Here is a 27,009-nt window from a genome sequence, read left to right on the forward strand (position 1 = left end):
CTTGCTCTTCTCTCTATTTTTAAATTTGACATCAACCTATCTTTACCCTGAATTTGTCATGCTATTACAAATAACAATAGGTCTATGGTGATCCAATTAAAGGACCAATCAACGTAATGAGCAGATATTATCGTCCCAATGTCGTATAGTGGAGGTGGACACACTAAGTGACATGACACTGTAAAAATAGGCTGAAGTGACGAAGGAAAACAGAGGGATGTAGGGTGAAAAAAAGGAGTGAGTCACACTAAGCACCTCTTATCAGAGCTGGACGTAAGCATGATGACAGCTGCGACTGCCTAACACCCTCTTAGCATGCTCACATCACAAAATGACAACCTGCAGGGTGTTGACCCTGGAAGAGCCAGCTGAGGGAAACAAGCAGTGCCTGGGTGCAAGGTCCAGTTCACACACACATCATTGACACAAATACAAGTGCCGGAGTTGAGTTAATGATTTGATATCTGAGGTGCAAAGGATCAGTTTTCATTTTCAATGTGTGATTGAAAAAACGATCCAACTTGAGAACTTTAAGCTGAAATAATTACATTTTAAACCAGGTGTGCTCTTCTTTCTCATCTCCAATTACAGGTTTGACTTCAGTACTTCATAACTTTGACGTTTTCGTATAAAATAAATATTTTTTTTCTTCCTGATCCAATACTTATAAAATCGTCTCTTTTGAAAGCTCAATTTAGTAAGCTCACTTTGAGATCTGTAAACAAAACAAAAAAATCATTCTAACACTACCTTAAGTGACAATAAAAACCAGAAGACATTCTGCGTACAAAGTGATTTCTCTGGTACCTTTACTGAAGGAACGCATAACAGGGTAAAGACCAGGGGCCTGTGAATATCACTGTCCTCAATCAGAGGTCTTTTACACATAACAATTTAAGAAAAACAAATTGACTGAAGAGGAAAAACATCTTGGCCAACAAATTCAAAGTTTAACAACTTCATAGAAAAAAACAAGTACCGTACAGTATAAAAATAATCAAACTAAATCAGTTTCTCATAGAAAAAGACAAGACACTTGACCCAATGTAAAAAAAAAAAGAAGTTATAACTACGACCAATGATTACTGTCCTGAAAAGAAACCCTCTGAAAGTGATACTGTAAGATGTAACATGCATGAAAGAACATGAAGAAACACTGGATTTAAAACCAGACACTAAAAAAAAACACAAAGGTTAGAGTTAATATAATGCTGTATGGTGAAACAGTAAACATAGAGGCACAACGTTTGAGTAGTGGAGATTAAATGGATGGACTGGAAACATGATGCAAAACTTTGTAATGAAAAATGAAAATTGATCGATCACTTTAAAGTCTGTCACACGCAGAACACCTTCAAATGATCACTTCCCTTTGCAGTACTCAGGGACTGAACACAGACAGGTTAGACTGATGTACTGACAGAAGAATGGACCTCATTTTCTGCATTATAAAAATAATAAGGCTCTGTAAATCACGTAGATGCTAAATGATCATTTCCCTATGATTGGAAATATATGAAGATTTTGGTCATATGTTGATAACTCCAAATAAAAAAAGTGTATGGGCACAAATATCAGCTTTTTCTTTACTTCATTCTTAAAAAAATCAAGTGCAGTCTTCAAGTACCCACACTGGTTAAACCCTGACACACAGTAGTACTCCAGACTTGAGTAACAAAAGAGTTCTCCTGTCCCCTCCTCTCCTCTCCTCACTCTGTTCCCATGTGATGATCACAGGAGCAGACGAAGCTTGAGAGGGCTGTCAGTAACTGAGACGCAGCCGTGTAGCCTGGTAGTTAGATCGAGTGCCAGAGCCACTCCATTGGTCATGGTGAGTAGGTTTGAGCAGGGATTGGATTTAGCTAACAGGCTAGCAACACTTCACTTATAAATAAAGACATGAGGAGGGGGCTGGGGAGCAATCCTCATGACATTTTTCCAATCTGGATCTTCTTCCAGGCCTCTGAAGCTGTGAATATACAGGAGTCGATGATCCCTGCGACTGTGAACGTCCCACCAACGATAGCACAGATCTGCACAAAACAAGTCACTCTGTTAGACTCAATTTTAAAATAAAGAGATATTTTCCCCCCTGGTTATAAATGTCTCAATATCAGCTGTTTTTAATAACATGTAATCATCACAATAGCTCACATTGACACCTCAGAATGTGCTGGAATCCAGCAATCAGTGTTGCTGCTGCTTGACTCACAATCCTAAGCCATGAGTCATAATCACACTATAAGCAGCGTCATATCCTGAAGTCATGAAAAACCTAAACAACACTTAAGACAAATAATAGTGTAGCTCATCATTCAGGCAGCTAATTTAACCCTGACTGTGTTATCAGTCAGCAGAACACTTTACTGATGAGGTGGAAAACATGCGTAACTGAAATTCCTCACAAAACAAGGTCAGGTGGGAGTGAAGTCATGAAAGAGATAAAATAATTGAATAGGTTTAAGGAATCTCTCTCTCTGTTTCTTTTAGATTAAAAAATACCTTAATAACATATTTTATGCTTTTAAGAAAAGTTGACAGGGTATTTTTTTCAAATTAGTTTTTTTATCTCACATAGGAGAATCTTTAAACATTTTTCTGATTTTGTCAGACAAAGTTAAATTTCAAGAAACTGAAAAAAAATTTAATTATGTTTTGATTGAGTCATTATTTTCAGAAGTTTTATTGTTATTTGATGATGCTGGATTGTTATCTAATAAACTCTCATTATTTTAAGATAATTCATTAATTTAAGACAATTAAAAAATATTTTGAGTCGTTCATCTTGATACTTGTGGAGTAGAATTTTGAGATTATTTCAAGAAAAGTTTGTCTTCATTTCAGATAAGATCTCATTATTTTAAGAAGTTTCGTATTATTTTAATTCCTTCCCCTTTATTATGAGAAAGTGTACCATCATTTTTAGATAACCAGTCATCATTTTTGTAATACTGTCTCGTACTTTCAATAAAAATTCTCATTATTTTAAAGAGTTGGTCACTTCATGAGACACTGAATTGTTGTTTAAAATTTACCAACTCATAATTTGGATACATTTTCTGTTTAATTTGGGATGCTTTCTTATTATTATGAGATATAATAAGCTCCAAATGTATTTACCAATAACAGCAGAGACACATTCTGTAAAACAAACATCTGTGTAGATGACACTACAAGAGCTCAGTAGTAGTAGATTAGAGGGGGAATTCAGAGTTTGAGGACAATTCTCTTGAGTTCATCACTATGAAACAACTCATGTTATACTTAGTCCATTTCTATGTAAATAGAAAAATGAAAATTGCTTCTGTAAAGCAACTACATGTACCTATTTTGGACAATTCAGAATCTTAATTTTTAACCTTTCAACCCCTGCTCTGCAACTGTTTTAGCTAGGTTAACCTGTGTATATTTATTGTATCATTTTAACCACCGGCCCTTCCTATTTAAGTGCTTTTATAGTCAATCCCCAACACCTCTTTTTATTTGTATTATTTCATTTGATCTTTTAATTGTTTTTATATCCAAATAAAAAAAAAAAATCCAATTTGATTACTTTGATACTCTTGATGCATTGTTGTTTGTTTGTTGTTTTTTAAATGTCACTGTAAATGACTCGCTATCATTGTAAATGAGGGTTGTCCCTCAATGATCTCTCGAGTAAAGGTTGATTGATTGATTGATATAGGAGTGGTGGAGACCAAAACAGAGCTCCAAGACTGAATTGTACTTACATTCACCAGAGGGTTTGAGTATTAAGTAACTGAATTGGCCCTGTTTGATCTATTATTACTGGTTATTTATTTATTCCCTTTTTGTCAATACTGACTCGTCATTTTGCTGCTACTCTTTTTTTTCCAGTATCTTTAACCTAGCGACAATGATTCTTTGTCTGTGAAAATTGTACACAAGTTGTTGTTCAAAATTTAGATGACATTCTTATTTTGTTGTGTACAGTTAGATGTTTCTACTTTATGTAAAAAAAAAAAACAATAAACATATCGGAATAATAACCAGAGGGTCTGAAACCCCAACAGCAAATTTTACAACCATTAGCTTACACTTTCACCTTCACAACTTTAATACTGATAACAATGTCAGCATTGTGTTCATAGCTTATTTCCACCACTATAAAACCAAACATTTCTGTCAGATGTACTCACCGTTGTGATGAAGCGGTAGATGGGCTGTCTCCTCTCTGTGTACTTCACTGTGATTGGACTGAGATCATATCGGAACCAGATAGCCGGGATAATCCTGCCTGTGTGGCTGTAAGCTATGTATTCCTGAGTGGGACAAAAACACAGCACATATAAATGTTCTGGTTTTGAGACTGCAGGGAGAATAACTTTATTTAATAAACACTGAGGTGGTTAACATTATTATGTTTGCAGATCTGTGATTGAATCCTTATCTCTAGAGGTGTTTATGAGTTATTACAAAATTTATTATGGATTTAGTCACAAAAGTCATAAATGATTCATTAAAAATCAATGTTGGCTCAATATAAAAAATGAGTAAGCAGGGAGAGGAGACAATGTGTTGTGAATTATTGTTATGTGATGACATGGGTATCAGTAAGTTTGTATTAATCATTTCTCTGCAGAACTCGCCGAACTAATCCACTCAACACCAGCACTTTATTAACTGTATTCAAACTAATACTCATGGAAGGTTGTGGCTGTAGTCCAAGCAGTAGTGTGGGCCCTTATTTATGCTTTAAAATGAGAGTTCCGATTGTCTTGCAAAGGCCCTCATCCATCCGGCCTGCACTGTTATTACCCAAAACCCCAAACCCAGCTGTCAGTCACCACAGTTCTAGGAAGTATTTTTATGGTTTGTTGACATGTGGGGACGGTTTCCAGTCTCTAGGGGTGAGCTTCAACTTCCAGGTGAGTGGACAAGTTAACACAGCGATACATGCTCCGACCATATGTTGGGATGGTCACACTTCTTCCATGACAAATGCCAAAACAACATGACTCAGAGGTATGACCTAACAGGGAAAAAGAGGGGAAGAAAAAGCACCTTGCTGGCCACCGTGTATTGGTAGGAGAACCTCTGCCTGCCTGAGAGATCTTCATACACTGTCGGTACTATCTTTAGGATGTAGTCATGTGAGGACAGAGCTGCAAGAAAAAACAAAAGTTTGTTTTAATAGATAGTTCCCAAAAATGGATATAGTTGTGTTAGTGACGCAACAGGCTGCAGGCTTTTCCATGTGAGAAGCAGTGTCAACTGTGTGAAGAAAGTTTCCACTCAGTTTGGATTCAATACGTCCACTAGGTGTCCTGTTTCATTGCTTCATCCAACACCAGAGCAGTCTTACATAAATGTGACATAGTGGTTATGATGAGAACATGAGCAGGGAGGATACATACGATTGGACGACAGCCTGTCAGCCCCTCCTAACGCATTGAAGGCCCCTTTGACTTTTTGTACCTGAGTGAGGAAAGAGAAGTAAAGAGACCTGTGTTTAGCCTCAATCTCATGTGGATCTTTTCTTTTTGGAGTGTGTTTTAATGTGTCCTGACCGAGAGCTTCTCTCCAAAGGCCAGCTTGTGGATGATGTGGGTCATGTCAGGGTTCGAAGGCTGCGATGTAGCACCGTGCGTCGACACATGGAAGTTTCCTGGTACCTGAAGACGCAAAAATACACACACACACAGAGACAGTAAGTTTTTGAGTAACTGCACAAGCACCTGCAGCACATTGAGTTAGCTAATGACCAAGTCTAAACACACAAAAAAGGTGTTAGGAAACCAAATTAACCTGTACTCTCCCCCGACACGTTTTACTTATTTCCAAACATTCCACCACTAAAAGCGTTAAATGTACAACTGGTTGGTTAATCATTTTGAATGCAATGGAAAGTGTGACGCACAAGATGGTGGTAGCACAAACAGAGCTTCACAGGGTCCAGACTATACTGTCAGGTGTAACCCAAACTGAGCCCAGCACTCTAACTTGATTTACACAAGAGGAGGAAGCAGGTCTGCACCATTCATCCAAAGCTGGGGCTCTATGTTTAACTCCAAGTCCAGGACAAATAAACAGCATTAAGCCTGAGAGTTTGTGCCCCACAAAATGTCAGGCCCTGTATCTGATGCATCATGTGCGAGTCACTGTCCATAAAAAAGCATATTTTAGCTTCACTGTGAGGAAAATCAGGTGTACAAATAAGTTACTTAAAAGTGTGTTTGAAGCTTTACTTTGTTAATGGTGAACACTCCCTCAAAGCGACAGCCATTTTCATTCTCAATGGGAATCTTCATGGAGTTGTCTATGTGACCGACCTCATGCCGGCCCATCTCATCTTGGATGTCCAAACCAAGCACTAAAGGAACGAGGAGACAAAGGGGAGAGGGTGGATATTAAGTGAACAGGAGTCACAATGAAACACAGGTTCTTCTGCTGAATCCAAACTGATGAGTCAGTCAATCAAACATCAATTTAAATGGTTGACTGATTTATTAATGTTTCAATATTTTACAAATTTCTTATTAAAAAAAGGCAAGAAAGATGAAGATTTTGGTGTTTTTATTTGCCCTTTTATTCCAAACAATTCAATTTCAATTAAAAAAATCAGATTTTTCTTCAGAATTGATTAAGCAATGATTTACATTGTTCCACCTTTTTTGTAACTTAACATACTTTGTGTCTAGGTTTAAAATGTGATGAATAAATAAATGTATAAAGATCGCCAAAACTATAAAATTAGGAATGCACGATATACATCTTGTCAATAGGTTATCGGCCTGATAAAGGGAATATTTTATTAGCATTTATTATTCAGATGACACAACTTTTATCTTGTAAAGCCAACCAATAAGAATTACTTTCATTTAAGTTTTAACAAGCATGCACACATTAGGACACAGTAGGTGGCAGTGTGTAATCCTCCGAGAGAGTCAAACAGGCATCACTGGTGTGAAGGTTTTTCACATTTTCAGATGAAAACACAATTTAGATTTGCAAAACATGTGCTGTAAGTATTTTAAGAGGAGGAAATTGTCCTCAAGTTCTAACAGAAAAAGTCTTGTTTGTCCCCGCAAACAAAGAGGTGTTGAAGAAATAAAATGCAGCAATCATCAACACTAATAAAACAGAGGGTGCTGCAGTGCGGACTCTGGGAATTACAGTTAGTGCTGTTAAGTAGATAAGAATAATAAGATATGAGCATCTCTGATGACTAACTCTCAGTCTGTCGCACTCTCAAGTACAATACATGTTAAAACACAAAAATGTAAACAACAATAATAATCAGTACTCATATTTGTATCTGCCATCAGTAGTAGGCTATTGGTTCTCATTACTGGCTCAAAAATCAATTTAGTGCATCCTAAAAAAGAACCCAAAAAAAACCTAAACTCTAGAGAAAAGCTCTTACATCGTAAATGTATCTTAAAAATGAACATAAAATCTTGTTTTTCTTCAAATGTCTTTAGAGACTTCTTCTCTTTACGTCGTATAGTACTTCCAGACTTTATGGACTTTCTTAACTTTCTTAACATGTCTGTGATGATAATGATGAGTCAGTCAACAACATTAATAAAGGATTAACATAACTTGAGAATAAGTAACAGGTAACCACAAAAGCACTTCTTCACTAACAGCACAATAGAGGAATGAAGAGCAAAGGTCTGACTGTCTCTGCAGAGTGTGACCCACAGAGTAAACAGAGAAAGGCCAAACAGACCACCTATCCTGCCCGTCATCCTCTCTCTTTTCTGTCTGTGTTTTTCCATCGAGACTTCTCTGACCCCCCTCGCAGGCCTCTGCGGATTGGCACACTGGCACTGGCCTATTTTCAGAGCCGGCCTGTGCTGTATGTCAGCCTGCAGTGCAGCAGAGAGAGGTCTGTTTGGTCTGTGCTAAAACCTCCACATGCCGCCTGTCTGAACTTTGACATTCAAGACAAGTTGGACCCCGACAGCGCTCGTCTGTCCAGATCTTTAAATACAGTGCACAAATATAAGCTAAGTCAGTGCGAGTGTGTCCGAGCTGCTTCTTTCTCCTTTTTAAGACTTTTAGTCTGGAAGCGTGTTCATTTAAAGCAGATCTCAGCTGGTGTGGGGGGATTATTATAAGATTATTACATGCTGGTTCTGCTTTTCCATTGAGTCACAAACCAAGACCTTGCAACCTGTAAAGGTCAGAGGAGAGAGAAATGCAGAGCAAAACTAAAAGAGGGAAATGCCTGCTTTTCCATGATGAACTGACTTCTCCCTTATAGTCTATGTTTTAAAAATGACAACCTGTTTGGAAAATAACCAGACATTCAATATCAACCCTCAAGGAGAGTAGCAGAGGAACATTTCTGGTCATAACATCCAGCTGCAGTGGTGCGGTGGGACCAACACGCTTGAGCTGGTGTTTTAGAGGGCCCCACATGTCTGCAGAAAAAAGGGTTTCGATTCTGCAAATAAACAAAACCACCATATACACAATCATCAAGAGCTTTAATTGGAAACGGCAGGAGGGGGCCTTTGTTTAGGTATGTGGTGATTGAGCTCATCTGAACACATGGACAACATGTGTGTGTGTGTGCGTGCCAAAGAATGTCTCTCCAGAAATCTGGACAGAATTTTTCACACAGGCATTTATTAGAGTTGCCATTTTTGGATATCGCTTGAATCAAATGAATGTGTGTTTTCTGTGCGCTCCAATCCGCGTGCATGGATGTGGTGTGTGTGTGTGTGTGTGTGTGTGTGTGTGTGTGTGTGTGTGTGTGTGTGTGTGTGTGTGTGTGTGTGTGTGTGTGTGTGTGTGTGTGTGTGTGTGTGTGTGTGTGTGTGTGTGTGTGTGTGTGTGATTTGTCACTGAGAATAGTTTCTGACAGGAGTCATGAGGAGCAAATAGCCAGTGACTCTCCATCCTGGCAAGCTTCACCTCGGCCTACCCACTTCTCTAACATCGAAGCAGGACACATGCCAGGAGAGGCAACTTTATATCACTCAAAGACGGCGGCTGTGTGGAAGCACAAGATCAAACAGAGGCTGGAGGCTGGGTGAAACATCTAGTGTTATCTACAAGCTCGCCACAAAAGAGCGGGTAAACAAACCATTTTGTTGTTGTGAGCCTTCTTCTGAATGCCAATAGGGCGTGTTACATGATAGAGTATGCTGTCTGAGGCCGTGAACAATGTGAAACATACAAACAAAGTGTAATGCAGAACAATTAAGAGTTGTATATATGTGTATATTATGTATATACTCACAATCACAGTGTAAGTTTGGCAAACTGACGTTTAAACTCACATCTATCTTCCCACCACTGTCTTTATCAGGATCATCAACATACAGTTCGTTTACACTGTGATGGGCAGAAAAGAGAAAAGAGGAGATCATTAGAAAAGAAGAAACCAAACTTTTAATGAGAAGGAAAAGAGTAACTTAAGTTTAAAAAATCATTTTTGTCTCCAATTTAACACAGGAGTACATCTTCTGCCAATTAATGTGTGTCTCTGTCAGAGTAATTTCCTTACTGTCACATCCTTTCCTAGTCATCCCTTATTACACATTGCCATGAGGCTGACGCATACACAGAGCCAATTTCCTGTGCGAAAACTGACTCCATTTATTGGTTACAACACGCGCAGAGCAGAGTACATCATAATGGAGGCATTGACATTCATGATGAAGTCCCTGTCTCCTAGATTTCAGACAGCAGGTCCTGTGCCTATGTGGCAACAAAGGAGCTATCTCTAGATTAGCCACAGGATATTACAAGAGACACACAGTTATTCTGAGATGTGATGCGGTGATACCTACATTTCGGTGGCTATGAACCCGGTCAGCTCAGACAGGAAGAGGAAGAGGATGAAGACACAGCAGAGGATGGAAACTGTGGGCAGAGAGGAAGAAAGTTTGAATTAAGTCTTTGTTTCAACTTAGATCCCTGTTAAGTTTCAATGTGACACCTCTTACAGTGACCTCTAATTACAAAAGCTCTTAAAGGGATGATGAAAACAAAATGAGCCCAAAGGAACAGCTGACCTAAGATATTGACATTAATGAAATCACAGGGGCCATAAATAAAAGGCTCTAAATAGCTATTTTATGGGGAGTGTTAATCCTGTCATTACGCAGTTCTTCAAAGACCTCCTACACTAATTACACATTAAATACCTACACTACAGGCAGCCATGACGGCATATCTGCTATATAGAGGTGAGCTCATGCTACACAAGACCTTCAAACTGCTCATTTTAGGTATCCTCACTCACTTTTATTTTATTTTAAAAATCAGCTCTATCAACAAAATCACCAACAAAACACTTCTTAAAGCTCCTTCAAGGAACTTTCAGTTTGTGTTGACTTTGGCGCCCCCAGTGGATGATCTTATGTACATATGTAAATAGTCTATTCTGCTAGGAAATTTCATCCAGCTGTCTATTAACTGATAAGCATATCACATACTGCAAATCTTTGAAGGGGAAAATGGAAAACATAAGACTGTTTTTGCAGGTCTCTGTTGTTGACTCTGTCTGACACCTACCCCCCAGAAACTTTTACAGGCATTAAAACTGACTGTACAGGAAGGATCGATTTTCTATCTGATGGTATCATTAGATTTTTTAAGTCTGGTAAAAGAAAGATTTCAGTCTGTTTCATAACCAGCTAAATTCACCTCTCAGGAGCTTTAAGATCACTAATTAGCATGTCTCTTTAAATGTTTTTAAAAGCAGACTGAAGGCTCTTGAGGAAGATGCTTCAGTTTGTAGATGCTTTGACTGATGACTTTTGTTCTGAAACCCATGATATGTTGTAATGTTTTAGAATGATGTGTTGTTTGTAACTTTTCAGGAATGTGCTGCTGCTGATCTTGGCCAGGAAACACTTGAAAAAGAGATCTTTAATCTCCTGGTTAAATAAAATAAAATAAAATAAAGAGGGTTTGTCTTATTAGTTAAATCTGTTAAGAATGAAACAAAGGAGAAAATATTGTTTTAAGAAGTAAGAGTCATATACACGTTAGCTTGGCAAATAGGAGCTAGAGCTAAATGTGCTCTGTACATACAGGACAAAATCCAGCAGCTGTCTTGTTTTTTGTACTAAAAAATTAAGTGTGAGCTGTTACCTCAGGTTTTTTTTTATAAATAGTTGTTGTGATAATTTGCTTTATCTTCTGGTTTCTTTGATTAACTGTAGAAATTTGGAACATAACACTAAAGATTTACTGATACTGGCAGCACAACACACACGCCAATAAAAGAAAAAGGGGAGTATGGACACTCAAAGCTCTGATCTGGGTTCAAATAAAAGTCTGAACTTAAAAGGAGAAGTGGAGTGTGTTTCATTTCATATGTCAAATTAATCAGCTCATTTAAAGTGCTGCCTGTGTGTTTACAAAGATAGATATGGAAGGAACTGATCTGTGTCTGCGCTACTGTGGTTTATCTGGTATGGCGAGAGACTCGGTCAGTGTACACTCACTCAGCAGGTGAGGCGTGTTTACGTGGTAACAGTCACCAAGGAGCGCATGGTCATGTGACTCTGTGGTTAGCAGGGCATCAGGGCCCAACCTGCAGCCAGTGGAGGCTTTACATAAGGTAATGTTTAACCTACAAACAATAAGGGAGTGTCACTATGACACATAGGTCATCAATTCAGGTTCATCAAAAGACGTGTGCGGTAATTGTCCTGTGATTTCAAAGAGTGAAATACTGGAAGGGGGATTACAGGAGAAACTGGCTGCTACTGATTTAACCTTTTAAAAGCTCTGCAGTGGAAACACTGACAAGCCCAGTGATTTAAAAAGACTACACATGTGTGGTTTTTGTTTAATCGCGAGCTCATCCTTCGTGGTGATTACACATGCCATGAAGTAGGACTAAAAAAGTTGCTTCACTGTGTGTCACAGTGACACTAAAACTGGATTCCATAACACCATGAATCAGATGGCGCCATTCAAAACTAGCCCAGAACTGATGATCCACTTTTCTTTCATTTTCCTCCACAAAGCACTCACAAGGAATCATTTTCTATTAACTGAGGCAGGACAAACAAACATCAGGACAGAAATTCAGTCAAATAACAAACCTAACATTGTGTCCAAAGCTAGATTTGCTATGAAAACCTCTATGGTCCAAACAGAGGTATCGTTCATAGTAAGTACCCTAGAAGCTGAACCCAAAGGAATGCAGCCCTAAAACAAAATAACAAAAGCAGACGGTGAAATATTTGACCTCTGTGTGGAGGGGGGTCTGTTTCTGGTTGACTCTGAACAACACAAGCCAAAATACATGTTGAACTGCTGTGAGTTAGTGTCTAATATTCAAATCAACCCAATGCCCTCAGCCCTAGACAGTGGATGGAGACAGGAAGGGTGGCGACTGTGTGCAGGAAGAACTTCCATACATTTCCGTCCTGGGTGGAAACTGTGTGCGTTTATGTTTAGCAAATCCATTCTCTTCCCAGTCCTCCAGGAAAGTGTTTATAATCTTTTAAAAACTTCTCACTATTCAGCGACAGCACTGCGTCTCAAATATGTCATCGCTCTGATTTAAATTCTGACATTTTGTTCTACACTGCGCTGTCATCAGCTGACCGATGAATAATCAAAACTAAAGAAATGACTGAGGGGCTAAAAGGTGTGTCATCAGATCTTTTGTGTTCTGTCAAGCAGTGAATAATCAATACAATCCCTCATTACACAATGACTGATTGATGACAAGCAGGAAAGCACATGACATGACAGGAAAAGCATTTAGATTTCCACCGATGACTTCTCTAGTGCCTGTGGCGATGAAATAGCTTGATCATTAACATTCTTACCATACTAGTTGTGCTAAAACAGGTACGGCCCCCGAGCACAATGACTCCATCAGGACGTGGCTCTGACAGGCAGGTACTTGAATTACAGCTGTCGACTCCTCCTTTTCTCAATCTGCTCCTCAGTACATCCACCTCTCTAAGCAGTGCCTGGTATCGCTTTCTGTTTACCTTCTAGTAAAAATCCTGTATGTAAATTCTAGCTCCCAAGTCTTGATATAATAATAAATACGTCACTTCAAAAAACACCAAATTTATCACATGATTGAGACACAAAAATTATGTTTTTATCATTGTTACAATTGTAAGGTAACCTTGCGTATCCTGAAAGGCGCCCATAAATAAAATGTATTATTATTATTATTATTATTATTATTATTATTGTTATTATTGTTATTATTGTTATTGTTATTATTAAAACAAACTGATATCTCTGTCCATTAAGGTTACATTAGCCAGAAAAATGGTCAACAGGGGCATAAGAGGATCATTACCTTAGTTAACCAAATCAGTGACGCAGCACTTCTGATAAGCTCACTGATAAAGCACAGTATACAGTATCGTGTTTATCTCATCCTAAGCAACAGAAGTATAAACTACATATTGCAGTTTTAAAATGAAGTAAAAGTCATGAGTCATGAACCAGTATGTTATTGTTTCTACATTCTGCATGTATATTTGCTCCATGCTGTTGAGTTGTGCTATTTATTTTGACCTCTTGGCCAGGTCGCCCTTGTAAAAGAGGTCTTGATCTCAATGGGTTTCTCATCTGGTTAAATAAAGGTTAAATAAAAAAAAAATGCTAACATTTTTTAGCGTAGCACAAAGATGTGACGCTTGTAAGAACTAATTCTTACTAATTATTTAACACCTCTATTCTTCAAAACCTATAAAAGCCAAAAAAAAACACACGATCCATCAGTTGTCATTTCTACTCTTTAGTTTTGATGTTTTTTTGTTAATTATGGGTGCTGTAAGCAGATTTTGCTGTCCTAGGATGGAACTAGAGATGCTTCATTAAGTTCAGTGAACAATTAGTTGTCATTATACTCGAGAGCATGTGGACATTAAAATACAAGTACTGAAGGCTGGTGGTGCTAGCTCTGCTTATCAAACCAGTTTGACATGGTTAAACAGTGGACTCTGTGATCTCATGTTTAGCTAATGGTTTAGCAGTCTTAAAGAATTTTTCTCAGTTTTGACCACTTTCCTGGTGTTTTCTTACCTTTAACTAGTCGTTTAGTCAGAGTTTAAATTTCTGTTAAGACAACCAACAACTAAGTGGCTTTGGTACATCCTTAGTCAGAACCAAGCTAGGTATATACCCTTTGTTTTAAGTTGTGGTGGTATGCTCAGCTGAGTTTACCATTTTTAAGAGTTTGTTTCATTCTTTATGTATGGGCAACTTTAGTAATGACATCTTCATCCATCTCCCAGCAAGTAAGCATATATATTAGAATTTTCTAAATGTCTATTTTTTTCTGGGAATTAACACTTTATTACACTACTAGTAGTTATTTATTCCCTTAGAAAAAATGATTGCCAAATTAGTTTCTTTTTTCCCCAGATTATTTATCCTTTAAACTGTGTTTTATTTATATATTATTACAATTATATGGAGTGACATTTATAAAAACTAAACTGCCACCTTGTGTCAGCCATCTGTGAATTTTTCCAGTGTTTTTTTTACTTGCTGTTGCTTGCTTGTGTTGTCTATTCATTGTGTTCATCTGTTGCTCAGTCTATACTTTGCCTCATGTAAATTGCATGCAGCTAGTTTAATGATTGATAGTCACTGCCTGATGCGAATGTGTACAGCACTGTTGAATGTTGTCCTGTTGTGTCTGCATGTGTCTCCTTTAACATTTCCTTATTACTGTTTCCTGGTTGTCTTGCTCCATGTATTTTATGTCCATGGGCACTTTCTCAAAGACTGTTATATCATGTCCTTATGTAGCTTTTAGTCATTTTGAATCGAATGGTGCTCTTTGTACTTTTTTTTTCTTCTTTTTTTTGTTTGTGTTTTGGTTTCTCCTCTACCTTCTTATTTTGATTTGATTTTACTATATTTTATCTTCGTATATTGATCTTTTTAGGGAGCCTTTTTAACATCTGACAAGGGACTACGGATGTAAACTAGCCTTTTAGCTAATTCTGGCCTATTTACAGAGGTTAATTAATATGCATGGTCCTTTTAAATAATTAATAAATAAATAAGTGTTATATACATTTTGAATCCTCAGAAGAAGGAAAAAATTCATTAAACAAGGCAGAACGTTTGGGCCTATTATCATCTAAGGTCCATACTCACTGAAAGCTCCTGTGTATGTTGGCTGGGTGAGATCTTTTGGCACTTTCCTGTAGATATCGAATCTGAAGAGAGAGAGAGAGAGAGAGAGAGAGAGAGAAAGGAACAAGGGACACAAAAAAAGGGAAAGGGAGAGTGAGAAAAAAAAGTAAATGTCAACACTATGTGCTGTGAAAATAAGCACATTCTGTACCCATAAGGCTGTGCGATATTACAGAAGAGTGGTGGAATGTTAGCTCTGGACCAAAGCCATTACACACAACAGGTCCAGACAGCCAGCTGCAACACACACACACACACACACACACACACACACACACACACACACACACACACACACACACACACACACACACACACACACACACACACACACACACACACACACACACACACACACACACACACACACACACACACAGTTTTTTTTTTTTACAGGGCTACACCTCTTCCTCTGAATGGATGCTCTGTAATTCTGACCTGACCCCAACAAAGACCTCGGACGCTCAACATACACACAGGAAAATACAAAGCCACCATAAGAGACACTCTGGGATATGGACACTCGTATCAACCTCAAATTACACTTTAAGATACTCTTGGTCCTGTAAGTATGGATTATACTCAAATAAATTGACACCAGCAGTGAGTAACACAAATCAGCTGACTACATTTCATATCATTATTCACAAAAGTGGGAGAGAACTCTTTATTAGGCATAAAAGTGAATGCAACAGTGAGGCAGAGGAGGATCTTCACCACCTGACCCAATCAGCTCTCTTCTTGTGAAATCATTGTTGCCTATTTGGGGAGCTGAGAAGGGGAAAAATTCTGCTGCTCAACACCGAAACTATTTAGGTTCATGTGTTCTTGCGCATGTCCTTTTTGGGGAGTGAAACATTTTTGACCCCAAACTGCGCTGTCTTTCGCAAACCCCGCCCACTCCTCTCTCCTTTCCTTCCTCATCTCCTTCAAAAACACTAACATCTGTTAAAATTTCTTCCAGCGAAAGCTGCCAGTGAAATAATCTCAGCTGAGGCAATGCAGGGCGGAGGAGGAAGTGAGAGGGTGGGTCTCCTGTCCGGCCCCGACCCCGCTGCTTCGCCTGATTTTGCTACAGCTCCTGCTTTCACTCCTTTGTTTTTATCTACAGCCACAAAGACTCCTGGATCCTAAACGCCTCAGCCAGCTTCCCTCAGTCTCTTCCTCTCCCTCTGATCCACATCCATCTATAACCTCCTGTTCCCATGTCCCATTGGTATTAGATCACTGTGTGGTAATAGCAGGCCTGGCAGGATATATAGGGCAGACGGCATGGAGAGGGGCTGGGTGGAGGCACTGAGGGAGGAGTCGCTCTGTATCAGGATGAGAAGAACTTTGAGGATTCACTTCCTGAATATTGAGCTTTGACATGACACTATTTTCTCAAACCCTCTCCTCCCTGTACGCCTGAGAGCATCATTCAGTGATGAACACCAGCATCATCTTAACACTTGAATGTCTTGTTTTCATGTTGTCCAGCATTAAATGTTTTTATGAGCCAATTTGGTACAACATGACCAATATATATATTTTTTTTTTATAAATCTTTTTGTCCATTTTGGCTTTTTTTTTTTCAACATGATATATGAAACATGAGGAGAGGAGTGAGGAATGACATGCAGCATTAGGTCGTGGCCAGGAGTCAAACCAGGGACCACTGCAATGAGGACCATGGTCTCTGTATATGGAACCCGTGCCTAAACCACTAGGCCAGCAGGCCCAATATTGTCACGGAAATTTTTACAATTTTCTTTCAAAGAACATTTGCTATAAAGATGGTCAGAATCTAAAAAGCTTTATTTCTCCAAAACCTTGCAAGTTGAAAAGATGTAAAATAGTTACTCAACAGTTCTACCCTGTAAATACTTCAGAGAGATAAGCTCTGTGCTTATCTAAATCAAAAGGATTTAGAGGGGTGCAATTAAGTCGTCTGAGACTTTCCCTGTTGGCTGATATCAGATTATCAGCAAATAATCTTACAGTCATTGGGGCACTGTGTTAGCTCCTGGTTTAATTGCATGCCCAATAGATAAAGGTTGTAGTCCTTTAAGCCAGCAGAATCCAACCTGAAGGACCTTTCTGGGTGTCATTCTTTTCCAAGATCCCTCGTCTGTTCACCGTCCCATCCTCTGAATAAAGACGTGAAAAAGATTGGAACAATCCACGATTCTTGCATTTCATTTAACTGTGACATAAAAGGTTTCTGTTTTCATTTTTCCAGCATTAAATGATTTTATGCTCCAATGTGGTACAACATGACCAATATTGGTATACAGTACTGAAAGTTGCTTCTTACTGAGCTTGTGATGGTACAGCAGGCCAAAGAGACTTCTGGAGCAGGTTTTTTCTAAGACCTATGAATTAAAGGTTGTTTTGTAAATGTGTAAAACTGAATTTGTGCTTTGATTGTTTTTATTCCTAAAGATAATATAATGAAAACCCTAATGGCTTACAATACATTAAGCAACAATAAACTGAAGAATAACATTGTTAATGGAATCAGCAATCAGGTAAACTGGTATTTTAAACAACAGATGCAGTATTGACCGTGACTTTCTAGAAATTGTCATCCATGCATTCATCACTTCCCGATTAGATTATTGTAACTCACTCTACACCTGCCTTAGCAAACACAACCTTTCATAACTCCAGTTAGTCCAAAACGTCACTGCCAGACTCCTCACACACACCAATTTTAGCCTCCCTTCACTGGTTGCCTGTGGGTTTTAGAATTGATTTTAAGATTTTAACACTCACTTTTAAAGCAATAAATGGACTGGCCCCTGAGTACCTAAGTGAATGCCTTAAAATGTATGTCCACAACTGCTGCCTGAGATCTTCCGGCAGGTCCTTTTTGGAACTTCCAAGGGCGAAGTTAAAAACCAGAGGCATCCAGGCAAGCCACATCCTTGTCCTCTTTTAAATATCTTTTAAAACACACTTTTTAAATGTGCTTTTACTTCTTAACTCACCACTGACTTTTTAATTTCTGCAAGTTTTTTATTATTGTCTTTTACTTAACTCATTTTAGCTCTCCTTACCGTTGTCATGTGCTTTTGTGTTTTATCTCGCTATGTCTTGCACTCTGTAAAGCAAGTTGTAAACAAGTTTTTAAAAGGTGCTATATAAATAAAATGTATTATTATTATTTATATCTCAATGCATCCTTAACATGGCAATTTACAATATTTTACTAAGTGTGAAGTATTAACTATTAAAATGAATCAAGTCGTAATGACAAATTCTTATTGAGTATATTGTATATGCGTTACCAGTGGCACAGTGTTTCAGATTCACATGGGTACCAAGCCATCTTAATGTATTTATGAGCATTTTTAAACTACATTATTCTCACTTGTGGGCAGCTCTGGCTCAGTGGTAGATCGGGCAATCTCTCAATTGGAAGCAAGGTTGGCAGTCTGAACCAAGTTACCACAGTCCCCTAAACCCAAATTGCCCCCTGTGGCACAGCTGGCAGTGAGTGAATGTGTATGAATGGGATTAGTAAATACTACGGCAATGTACATAGCAGCCTCTGCCATCATAGCATGAATGTGGTGTGAAAGGGTGAATGTGACTATGTAGTGAAAAAGTGCTTTGAGTGGTCAGAAAGACTAGAAAGGGCTATGTAAGTGCAGTCCATTAACTCAATTGTACTCTACACTTTAAGAGTGTCTGCTGTTAAATGGCAGCCTGAGCTATAACTCTTGCAAACAGCTGGTATACTTCTGACATGTAGTTTTGAAGTCTATATATGAGTACAGGTTATAAATAGTCATAGAAATCCTCACTTGCAGTGTGCTCATCGATATTTTTAGCAGTCCCAGCCTCCCAGCTGCTAAATTCAGACATGATCAAGGAAACAGAATCTCATTTTACAGGTCGCTATACACGTGAGACCGAATCTAAAGCTGAATGTGAACAGTAAATAGTCAAAGCTTACACACAGTCAGCATCTGCTTGTAAGCTTATCGACTATGGCATCCTAAAGCACAAAACCAAGTCAGCACATCATTCAGTCTAAAGACTTATTCTGCTAACTTCCTGCTTGATACAATGACACCAACAGTGAACATCACACCCCCCGAATGTCATAATGACAAGAAGAAGACAATGTGAATCAATATATCTATTTAATCCCAAACTTATTTACTAGAGATATAATTCAGACAACTCCACGTCATACAGAGGAGCTAGCATTGACCTTGAAATGAGATACTTCCTCAGTTTTCAAGGACAGCAACAACAGACCTGAAAAGTTGTGGTACAAAGGCAAATGGAGGCCTTTTTTCAAGATTATCTCAGGATGCTGAAAAGCATCATGAGAGGAGGGACACATTACTTACATTGCATTGCAGTAGAGAACTTAGAGACACTCTAAACTTTAAAATGAGTGAAGTAGTAGAATGATTGATTGTTGAATTGCAAAGATGTTATTTAATTACCCGGCATGTTTGATTCTGATTGGTCAAAACCTCATGACAACGGTTAATTCTCAACAGCAAAAATATACCACAAAAAACTTGATTGCACATCATATCAACTCAATCTACAGACAGGAGTGTAGGGCATTTCACCACTGCCTGTTGACACTGTGGCAAAAACATGAATTTCCATTTCAGGATGGTCTAGAAAGTCTGGAAATAATACCGGTTAACTGAAACATGTGTGAGAGCAGCTGACGATCTACTGGGCCTCAACCATCTCTGATAGGGAAAATGAGAGCAAGATCCTGTCCTGCAATCCAGACAATGACAGTAGAGCTGGTGAATACTTCTCTAATGCCCCTTTTCCACTACACAGTTCCAGCCCGACCCTACTTGGTTTGGGTTTCTTTTCCACCAGCCCGAGTACCAACTCATGGTGGGCGGGGTCGTCATAACACAGCTGCGCACCAAACTGCGTTCACATAATTTTGAACGCGACACAAACACAACAATCACAAACAATGGAGGACATGGAGGACATGGTGTACTTGCTGCTCGGTCTGTGGCTTTTTGTCGCAGGCCGATTGAGAGAGGAAAGCAAAAGAAGAGCAAAAGAGTACTGATGTCGTTTTTCAAAAATGGCGGGGTTGATTTCTGTGTTGGGCGTCGCACTCATGACTCTTCTGTGATGACATTCTCTGATCAATCAGTGGCCGGCAGTCCGTTGACGTCACCTTTTAGTATTGGCTCAGCTCGCTTGGAACCAGAGCAGAGCAGGTACGAAAAACAGGTATCTGACACGAGGTACTGCGCCCGTGGAAACAGAACACAAATCGAGTAGAGTTGAGTCAAGTCGAGTAGAGTAGGGCTAAAACGGGCCGGTGGAAAAGGGCCATAAGTTTCCGATCACTATAAAGCAACTGAAACCATCATCAGTATTGATAACAGTTACAACATTTGCCTCATCTATGTTTAAAGGTGTATCAACTGCAACACCCAAAGAGGAGGGAGAGCTGAATGAGGACAGAAATGTCAACATAGTCTTGCAGAGGTCCTGTTCACAAATATCCAGTGTAACATGAACTGTCACAAATAATCTGGTTTATGTCTGATAGGATAGTGACTGTTCAGATTACTGATAACTCGTTCCGCAAGCCGTCTGATAAGAATCCATTGTTAGGGAAGCGTTACCTAACCTTGAAATTCAAGGGACTTTTTCTTTAAGGTGTATAGCTAAATCATTTTCAAATCCATGAAATCATCTTTAAATAAATATATTTTCTTTTTTTTTCTGTCTCACTTACTTTATGATGAGTGTGAATCACCTGTTAGCAAACATTAGAGTTTATTTTAAAGGTACTATTTAAATGACGGTTTAAATATTACTTCTGGCCACAAAAAACTACAGATTCAGTTTTTACCATAAATTAAACAGTGTTGTCGGTAGATTTAATACAATATTTAATTTAAGTGTTATAGTAAAGCATAATTGATATTGCCAAATTTCAACATTTTCTGTACTGTGTTTTAAACATATCAAAATAGGAAGTAATGCCTTTAGAAGTTTATAAAACCTTAAAATAATAAAGTAGCACTTAAAACAGACATGTTGCCTCATTTTCGGAGCATGAACTAAAATACTCTGAAACAAATCAAAGTTGACGGGATTGCTAAAGTTATTTTATTTTGTTCCATTGTATTGAGAGGATATGTCATTTAACAGAGTAGAAAACTAGGAGAGAGAGTGGGGAATGACACGCAGGCACATGGGGCATGCCGTTTAACCACTGGGCCATACTGGCACCCCAACAAGGTTTCTTTTGAGAACGAATACATGTAGTTGGGTGTGTTTCTTGTTTCTTCACAGCTTACTTACTGCCCACTTGAAATATTGGTATTATAGCACTCTTCTACTTTTATTACAACTTATCTAATACTGTAACTCTTCCCCTCTACTTTTATCACACTCAGGTCTCTCATTCTGAGACTGGTTCGGGGTCAGTCTCGCCTCATTAGCTACACTCAGAACACTTTGTATTCATGAATGTTGATGTTGACTCTGAGAGTTCACCACGCGGTCTGTAGTTGATGTTTGTAATTCCCTGAATTACAGTCAGTACATCACACTCCGTCACTTCCCACTGCTCAGCGGTGTGTGAGGGGGCTCAGATGTTTTGTGATTAGTGAGGACACGGTGTACCAGCATCTCTGTGTTGACACCATAGGGATGCTTTTCAAGAAAGAGAACCTGCTAAATGAACACAGATCTCACATATGAGTCATACGTGAGTCAGTAGTTCCTTTTTTTAAGTAGCACGGAGAAATGGTAACACAGTTGATGGCAAACCCTATTTTTCTCATATCACAAAGTAACATTTGTGACTACATGCTTCTTTTCTATCGAGTCATCTGCCTTAAATGTGCGTCAAAAACAGCCAAAAGTCACTGTACAGATAAGAGATCCATTGACTCTACACATCCTTCCTTAAGCTCTCAGTCACAGTGATCTAATCATCACAGGAGCAAACACACTACATCATCAGGTCAGCACAAACCAAACCTCCTTTGTCAATAAATGACATAACCTGAGGGTCAATTAAACTCAGACATAAAGGCTGTTGTCCACTTATTCATTCTGAAGAAAAGATGTTCAGTCATTCTGAATGAGCGCCTCTCTATGAAAAGAAGCTGATCCTTGTCTGAGTGACTCATGGTTAAATAGCATTGAAAAAACGGACAGTATAGTCTGTTTTCACTCATTTTAAGTCATGTATCAAGAAAAATGAACATTTTGAAAACTCACTCTAGTATCATCCAAGTAAACGATTCAGTGGCTTGTTGTTTGAAAATGAAATATTAATTCCAAAATAAAATCACTTTTTCTCAAAGTACTTAGAGGGAGTAAAATGTCTGTTAATAAAAACCAGATAGACTTTTTTTCAGAGAATTGTGAGCCTTCTTTTCATTTACGAGCCATCTGTTACATTATATTTCCAGTATGGAACCCAAGAGAACAGGATTGAGTGTCTCAGGCAGGGTTAAAAAAGTAAAGAGGGGGCGCTGGTGGCCTAGCGGTCTAAGCGCCCCACGTACAGAGGCTACAGTCCTCGTCGCAGGGGTCTTGGGGTCGATTCCCGGACGGTCGACCATTTCCAGCATGTCTTCCCTCACTCTCTACTCCCCACATTTCCTGTCTCTCTTAAGCTGTCCTGTAAAACAAAGGTAAAAAGGCCAAAAAATATAACTTTAAAAAAAAAAAAAGTAAAGAGAAATACAGAGATAGCGTTAGCTCCGGTAATTAGTTGCCTATCAAAAATAAATCAGAAAACAATAGGAGCAAGCTCTCAAACACTCAGTTGTCCATTAAACCACAGCATTCTGGGACTACAGACCGCCCCAGGTTCATGGTGTAATCTACCGTAAACTACACACTTATTGTGACACACTGCTGACTACCCTGCTGCCAGTATTTCTGAGAGGGTGATCAGGGCAGATCAGTTAAACATCTGAACAGGATATGACCACATCGTCGTGACACCATGACACACCCGCTCTCACACGACTATCATCTACAGGTCACCTGTGGTGTAAACAAGAGTTACAACAGAGGCTCTGTGCTGGCAAATTCATTCTGTCATTACAACACAGCTGTGGTCTGTGGAAAACACGAGGGTCTATAAACATTGTTTAACAGACAAAATGATGCTTGTCAGAGTCCCAATACCATTATATTAAATTGAGAATTAAACAAAATGGAGAAAAATGTTAAATTCTCACATTGTAGAAGCTGGGAAGAGACATTTTTTCATGTTTTACCTTCAAAAAGACAAAAAATACAGGCTATAAAAAATATAAAGACCTTTTCTGTTCATAAATTAAGAAAACAGCTTTTTTTACAACACAATTACGATATCAACTGTTACATTTAATAGATGGACCTGGTCCTGTAATAGAGATAATAAAGATGTATTGTAAAGCAAGTTTTTTAGTCCTTACGTTCTCTAACATCCAACAAGAAAAAAAACAGGTGTCACTGATCAGTTATTCATTCAAAATAAGTCATATAGCAGCTACTTTGATAGAATAAGTAAAACATCAACCTGTCTTGTTCAAGCTTCTCCACTGTGAGAATCTGTTGCTTCATTGATCACGTCGTTATGAACTGAAATCTTTCGGGCTTAGAAAAAGCTAAAAGAAGACATTTAACAAAACTTTGGCAGTCTTCATGTCTTTATTTTTAAATATACAAATTACAACAGTCTGAAAATAATTTCATCATGAAATGAGTCATGAGTGAATGCCCTACTTCTTTCTTTCTGTTCTAAAGGTAACCATGTCTTCTCTGTTAGGGGAATGAGAAGGTGGTTAAGAGTTTGACAGAACTGTCAGTATCTGTCATTAGCACTACATCTGAGTGCAAACATCCTGTCAACTATTTTGATTGGAGAGTGCTCTATAAACAGTTTCAATAGCTCCACAGGTGTGCCTATTACATGTAGCTCTACATGCCTGTTGCCTAAGTATCAATAGATAAATTAATTGTCTCTATAATGGCTGTAGTCAGTTGTAGAATAACCTTTCATTGTATTGGTGACTGATGATACTGAGGCTTTGTGTATTTGGAAAAGCTTACTGATTTGAAATGTAAAAAAGACTAAACAAGGCTGTCAAGTTTGTTAGGTCAAACAAGCAGCTGCAACAAAACCAGTGGTGGACAGTAACAAAGTAAATTTAGTTGAGTAATGTACTTAAGAACATTTCTGAGTATCTGTACTTAAATTGAGTGTTATTTTTTGGGGGAACTTATTACTTTTAATCCACTACATTCAGAAGACAATTATTGTACTTTTTACCACTACATTTCTACCAATGCTCTAGTTACTCACTACTTTGGCTTTGAAGTCAGCTCATGAATTTCCTTCTCTTTTCTGAAATCTGATCCCTAAGACAGTAAAATGTGTTTGTGTAGTTCTGTTTGTCTCAGTGGTTTAGCAGTACCTGTATATCGTGCGTCTCCACGGTTGAACGTGGAGCAAACACAGAGCAGATTTCACTCAGGTCAGGCAGTTCATATAGAGGTGGTAATGATGGCTATAATTCTCCACCTGAGCACCCATGGCCATATCTTCAGCCCGTGTTAGAGGTTTTTGAAATGAAGAATGATACGTATAGTTTGAAATGTTCTCCCTGTTTCCCACTCTGCCCAAACATACAAAACTTCACTTTCCAACCTTAATAAGTGTGTTGAGCTATGTAACATATTTTAATTCCAGATCAACATTTCAATTTAAGTTTTCTGTGCTTGGAGTAACTTAGTTGCTGTTTTTATTCCATGGTATAGTTTTTAGAGATTTCAAGTAATGATTTCTAAATAAACATAATGTAACAGAATGTACCCCTTTTTAGTCTTGACTGCATTTATGTATTGTGAAAATACCACATTTTGAGATATTTTAAGAAGTACTTTCAATACTAAAATATTTTTTAAATCAAGCACTTCAGTACTTTAACTCAAGTAATAATCAGACAGAGCAACTTTCACTTGTATTGGAGTAACATTTGACATGGAGTATCTATACTTTGACTTAAGTAATGAAGCTGTGTACTTTGTCCACCACTGGACAAAACTAGGGTTAACTGTAAACCGGGGTTGCTGTAATCAGTTGCAAGTCTTGCAAATAAGAGGATGGATGAAGACATCTGCACATGCGCAGACATGTAGTCAGACAAAAACTCACTGAGCATACCTGAGCATCACTCCAGAGACTCAATAAAAACTCCACACACCTCGCTACAAGTCAAACCATTCATACCAATAGAAAGCAACAACTGTAACAACTTTCACTCGCTCATCAGTAATGGAAGCTTTGCCCACCGGTAATTCATCTCTAGCTCAAGGACCGCAAAACAAACACCCCGCCCCTTTATTGGTGAGCAGAGATACAACCCCGTACTCACCTCCTGACATCGAAAGGCATGATGTTTGCGATAACAAAAGGGGATTAGCAGACAAAGATACAAACAACGGGTTACCACACAGCTCCCTTCAATGCTACCGGTTGTTCATCGGTACCGGGCTGACGTCAGCTTAGGACGCTTTGCAAAAGCTGATTGGCCGAGAGATACTTCCTCTTCACGCTGATTCTGTTTCCGTCGGTCACGCAACATCATTTTTATCAACAGTTTTCACTGTTTTTATTTTAATTAACCATACTAGTTGGAAATACATTAACAAATCGTAAAAATATAAAATAAATCTTGATCGGAAATAAATATCAGTGGCGTAATTATAAGTCCCATAATATTGTCCTTCTCAGTTGGCCAAAATAAACCCTCTTTTCTTTCGTGTTTTTTACCTTCGTCCTCATCCTATCTACATTGATTAATACGAATTATGTATTTAATACTAATAAGCCTGCATTCATTTCTTTTTTTACGTTATGTTCTGAATATCTGGGAGAAAGCCTGTAATATATTTTTAGTTCCAGGTGTAATTTCACTAATTTGAAAGACTCAATATGAGAAGGTATACTTCAATCCTGTAACTGTGGGTACATTTTGATTCAAGATTCCAGAAAGCTTTATTGTCAAGTGAGCTTGCACACACAAGGTATTTGACGTGGTGAATGGAACACTGGTACTTATCAACAAGACAGTAAAGACAATAAATATATAAACCTAAACACAAATCCAAAAGTTCAAAATAAAAATAAAAATACGATCTGTACAAAGAAAGGTAAATAAGTACTTTTAAAGACATGAAATAAGTTAAATTAGCCTAAGCCAGAGTACATATTTAGTAGATGAGTATAATAATAACATTTTTTATGATATAAATTACAATTTTGCCCATTGTTATGAGGTATTGCACCGGAAATTACTGCACATGTATGTGATCAGTCACAGGAGTCTTTAGTGGTTTACAGTGTGATTGTTCATGAGGGATACGGCCTGAGGGAAGAGGCTGCTCCGATGCCGGGATGTTAGGGTGCTCAGAGTTCTGAAGCGCCAGCCTGAGGGCAGCAGGTCAAAGAGGTGGATAGTTTGATCCTTAACCTTTTGTTGGTTTTTATTATTTAAAGATAATTTTTTTGTATTTATTGATTGATTTTGTAAAATAATAGGTCTATTTTGAACAATAGAGTTGCTACTTTTACCAAATTAAAAGTCTGGAAACACTACTGTTGATGTCAAGACAAAAAAACAGATATTGGTAGTTATTTTCCATTTGAAGTGCTAAGACTTCCTTTTGAAATACAGAGGATTTTGTAAAACTGCATACAATTTTAAACAAAAATTCATATTGATTTAATTCCTTCTATCACTTTTTTTAAATGTTAGTTATTCACCTGCTATTTCCTAACAAAGTAAGAAATTACATCTTTTAAAGTTCATAGGCACAGCATTATAAATATGCATGAAATGATAAGTGCATAATCAAAAGCTAAATGCTACACAA

At 38.2% G+C, this 27,009-nt stretch overlaps 1 protein-coding gene across 1 annotated transcript; it reads right to left on the bottom strand.

Moving 5' to 3' along the window:
- Positions 1–785: 785 nt before the first annotated feature.
- Positions 786–25,669, bottom strand: ergic1 (endoplasmic reticulum-golgi intermediate compartment 1). Its single transcript, XM_034689218.1, has 10 exons — positions 25,509–25,669; positions 15,085–15,146; positions 9,771–9,843; positions 9,218–9,312; positions 6,210–6,334; positions 5,532–5,636; positions 5,379–5,439; positions 5,026–5,126; positions 4,161–4,283; positions 786–2,033 (listed from the first exon to the last, which is right to left on the bottom strand). The coding sequence occupies exons 1-10, from the start codon at positions 25,526–25,528 to the stop codon at positions 1,926–1,928; spliced, it is 873 nt and encodes a 290-aa protein (XP_034545109.1). The 5' UTR covers positions 25,529–25,669; the 3' UTR covers positions 786–1,925.
- Between the last annotated feature and the right edge of the window lie 1,340 nt (positions 25,670–27,009).

Source organism: Notolabrus celidotus, chromosome 8, assembly GCF_009762535.1.
Source record: "Notolabrus celidotus isolate fNotCel1 chromosome 8, fNotCel1.pri, whole genome shotgun sequence".
Classification (NCBI taxonomy): domain Eukaryota; kingdom Metazoa; phylum Chordata; class Actinopteri; order Labriformes; family Labridae; genus Notolabrus; species Notolabrus celidotus.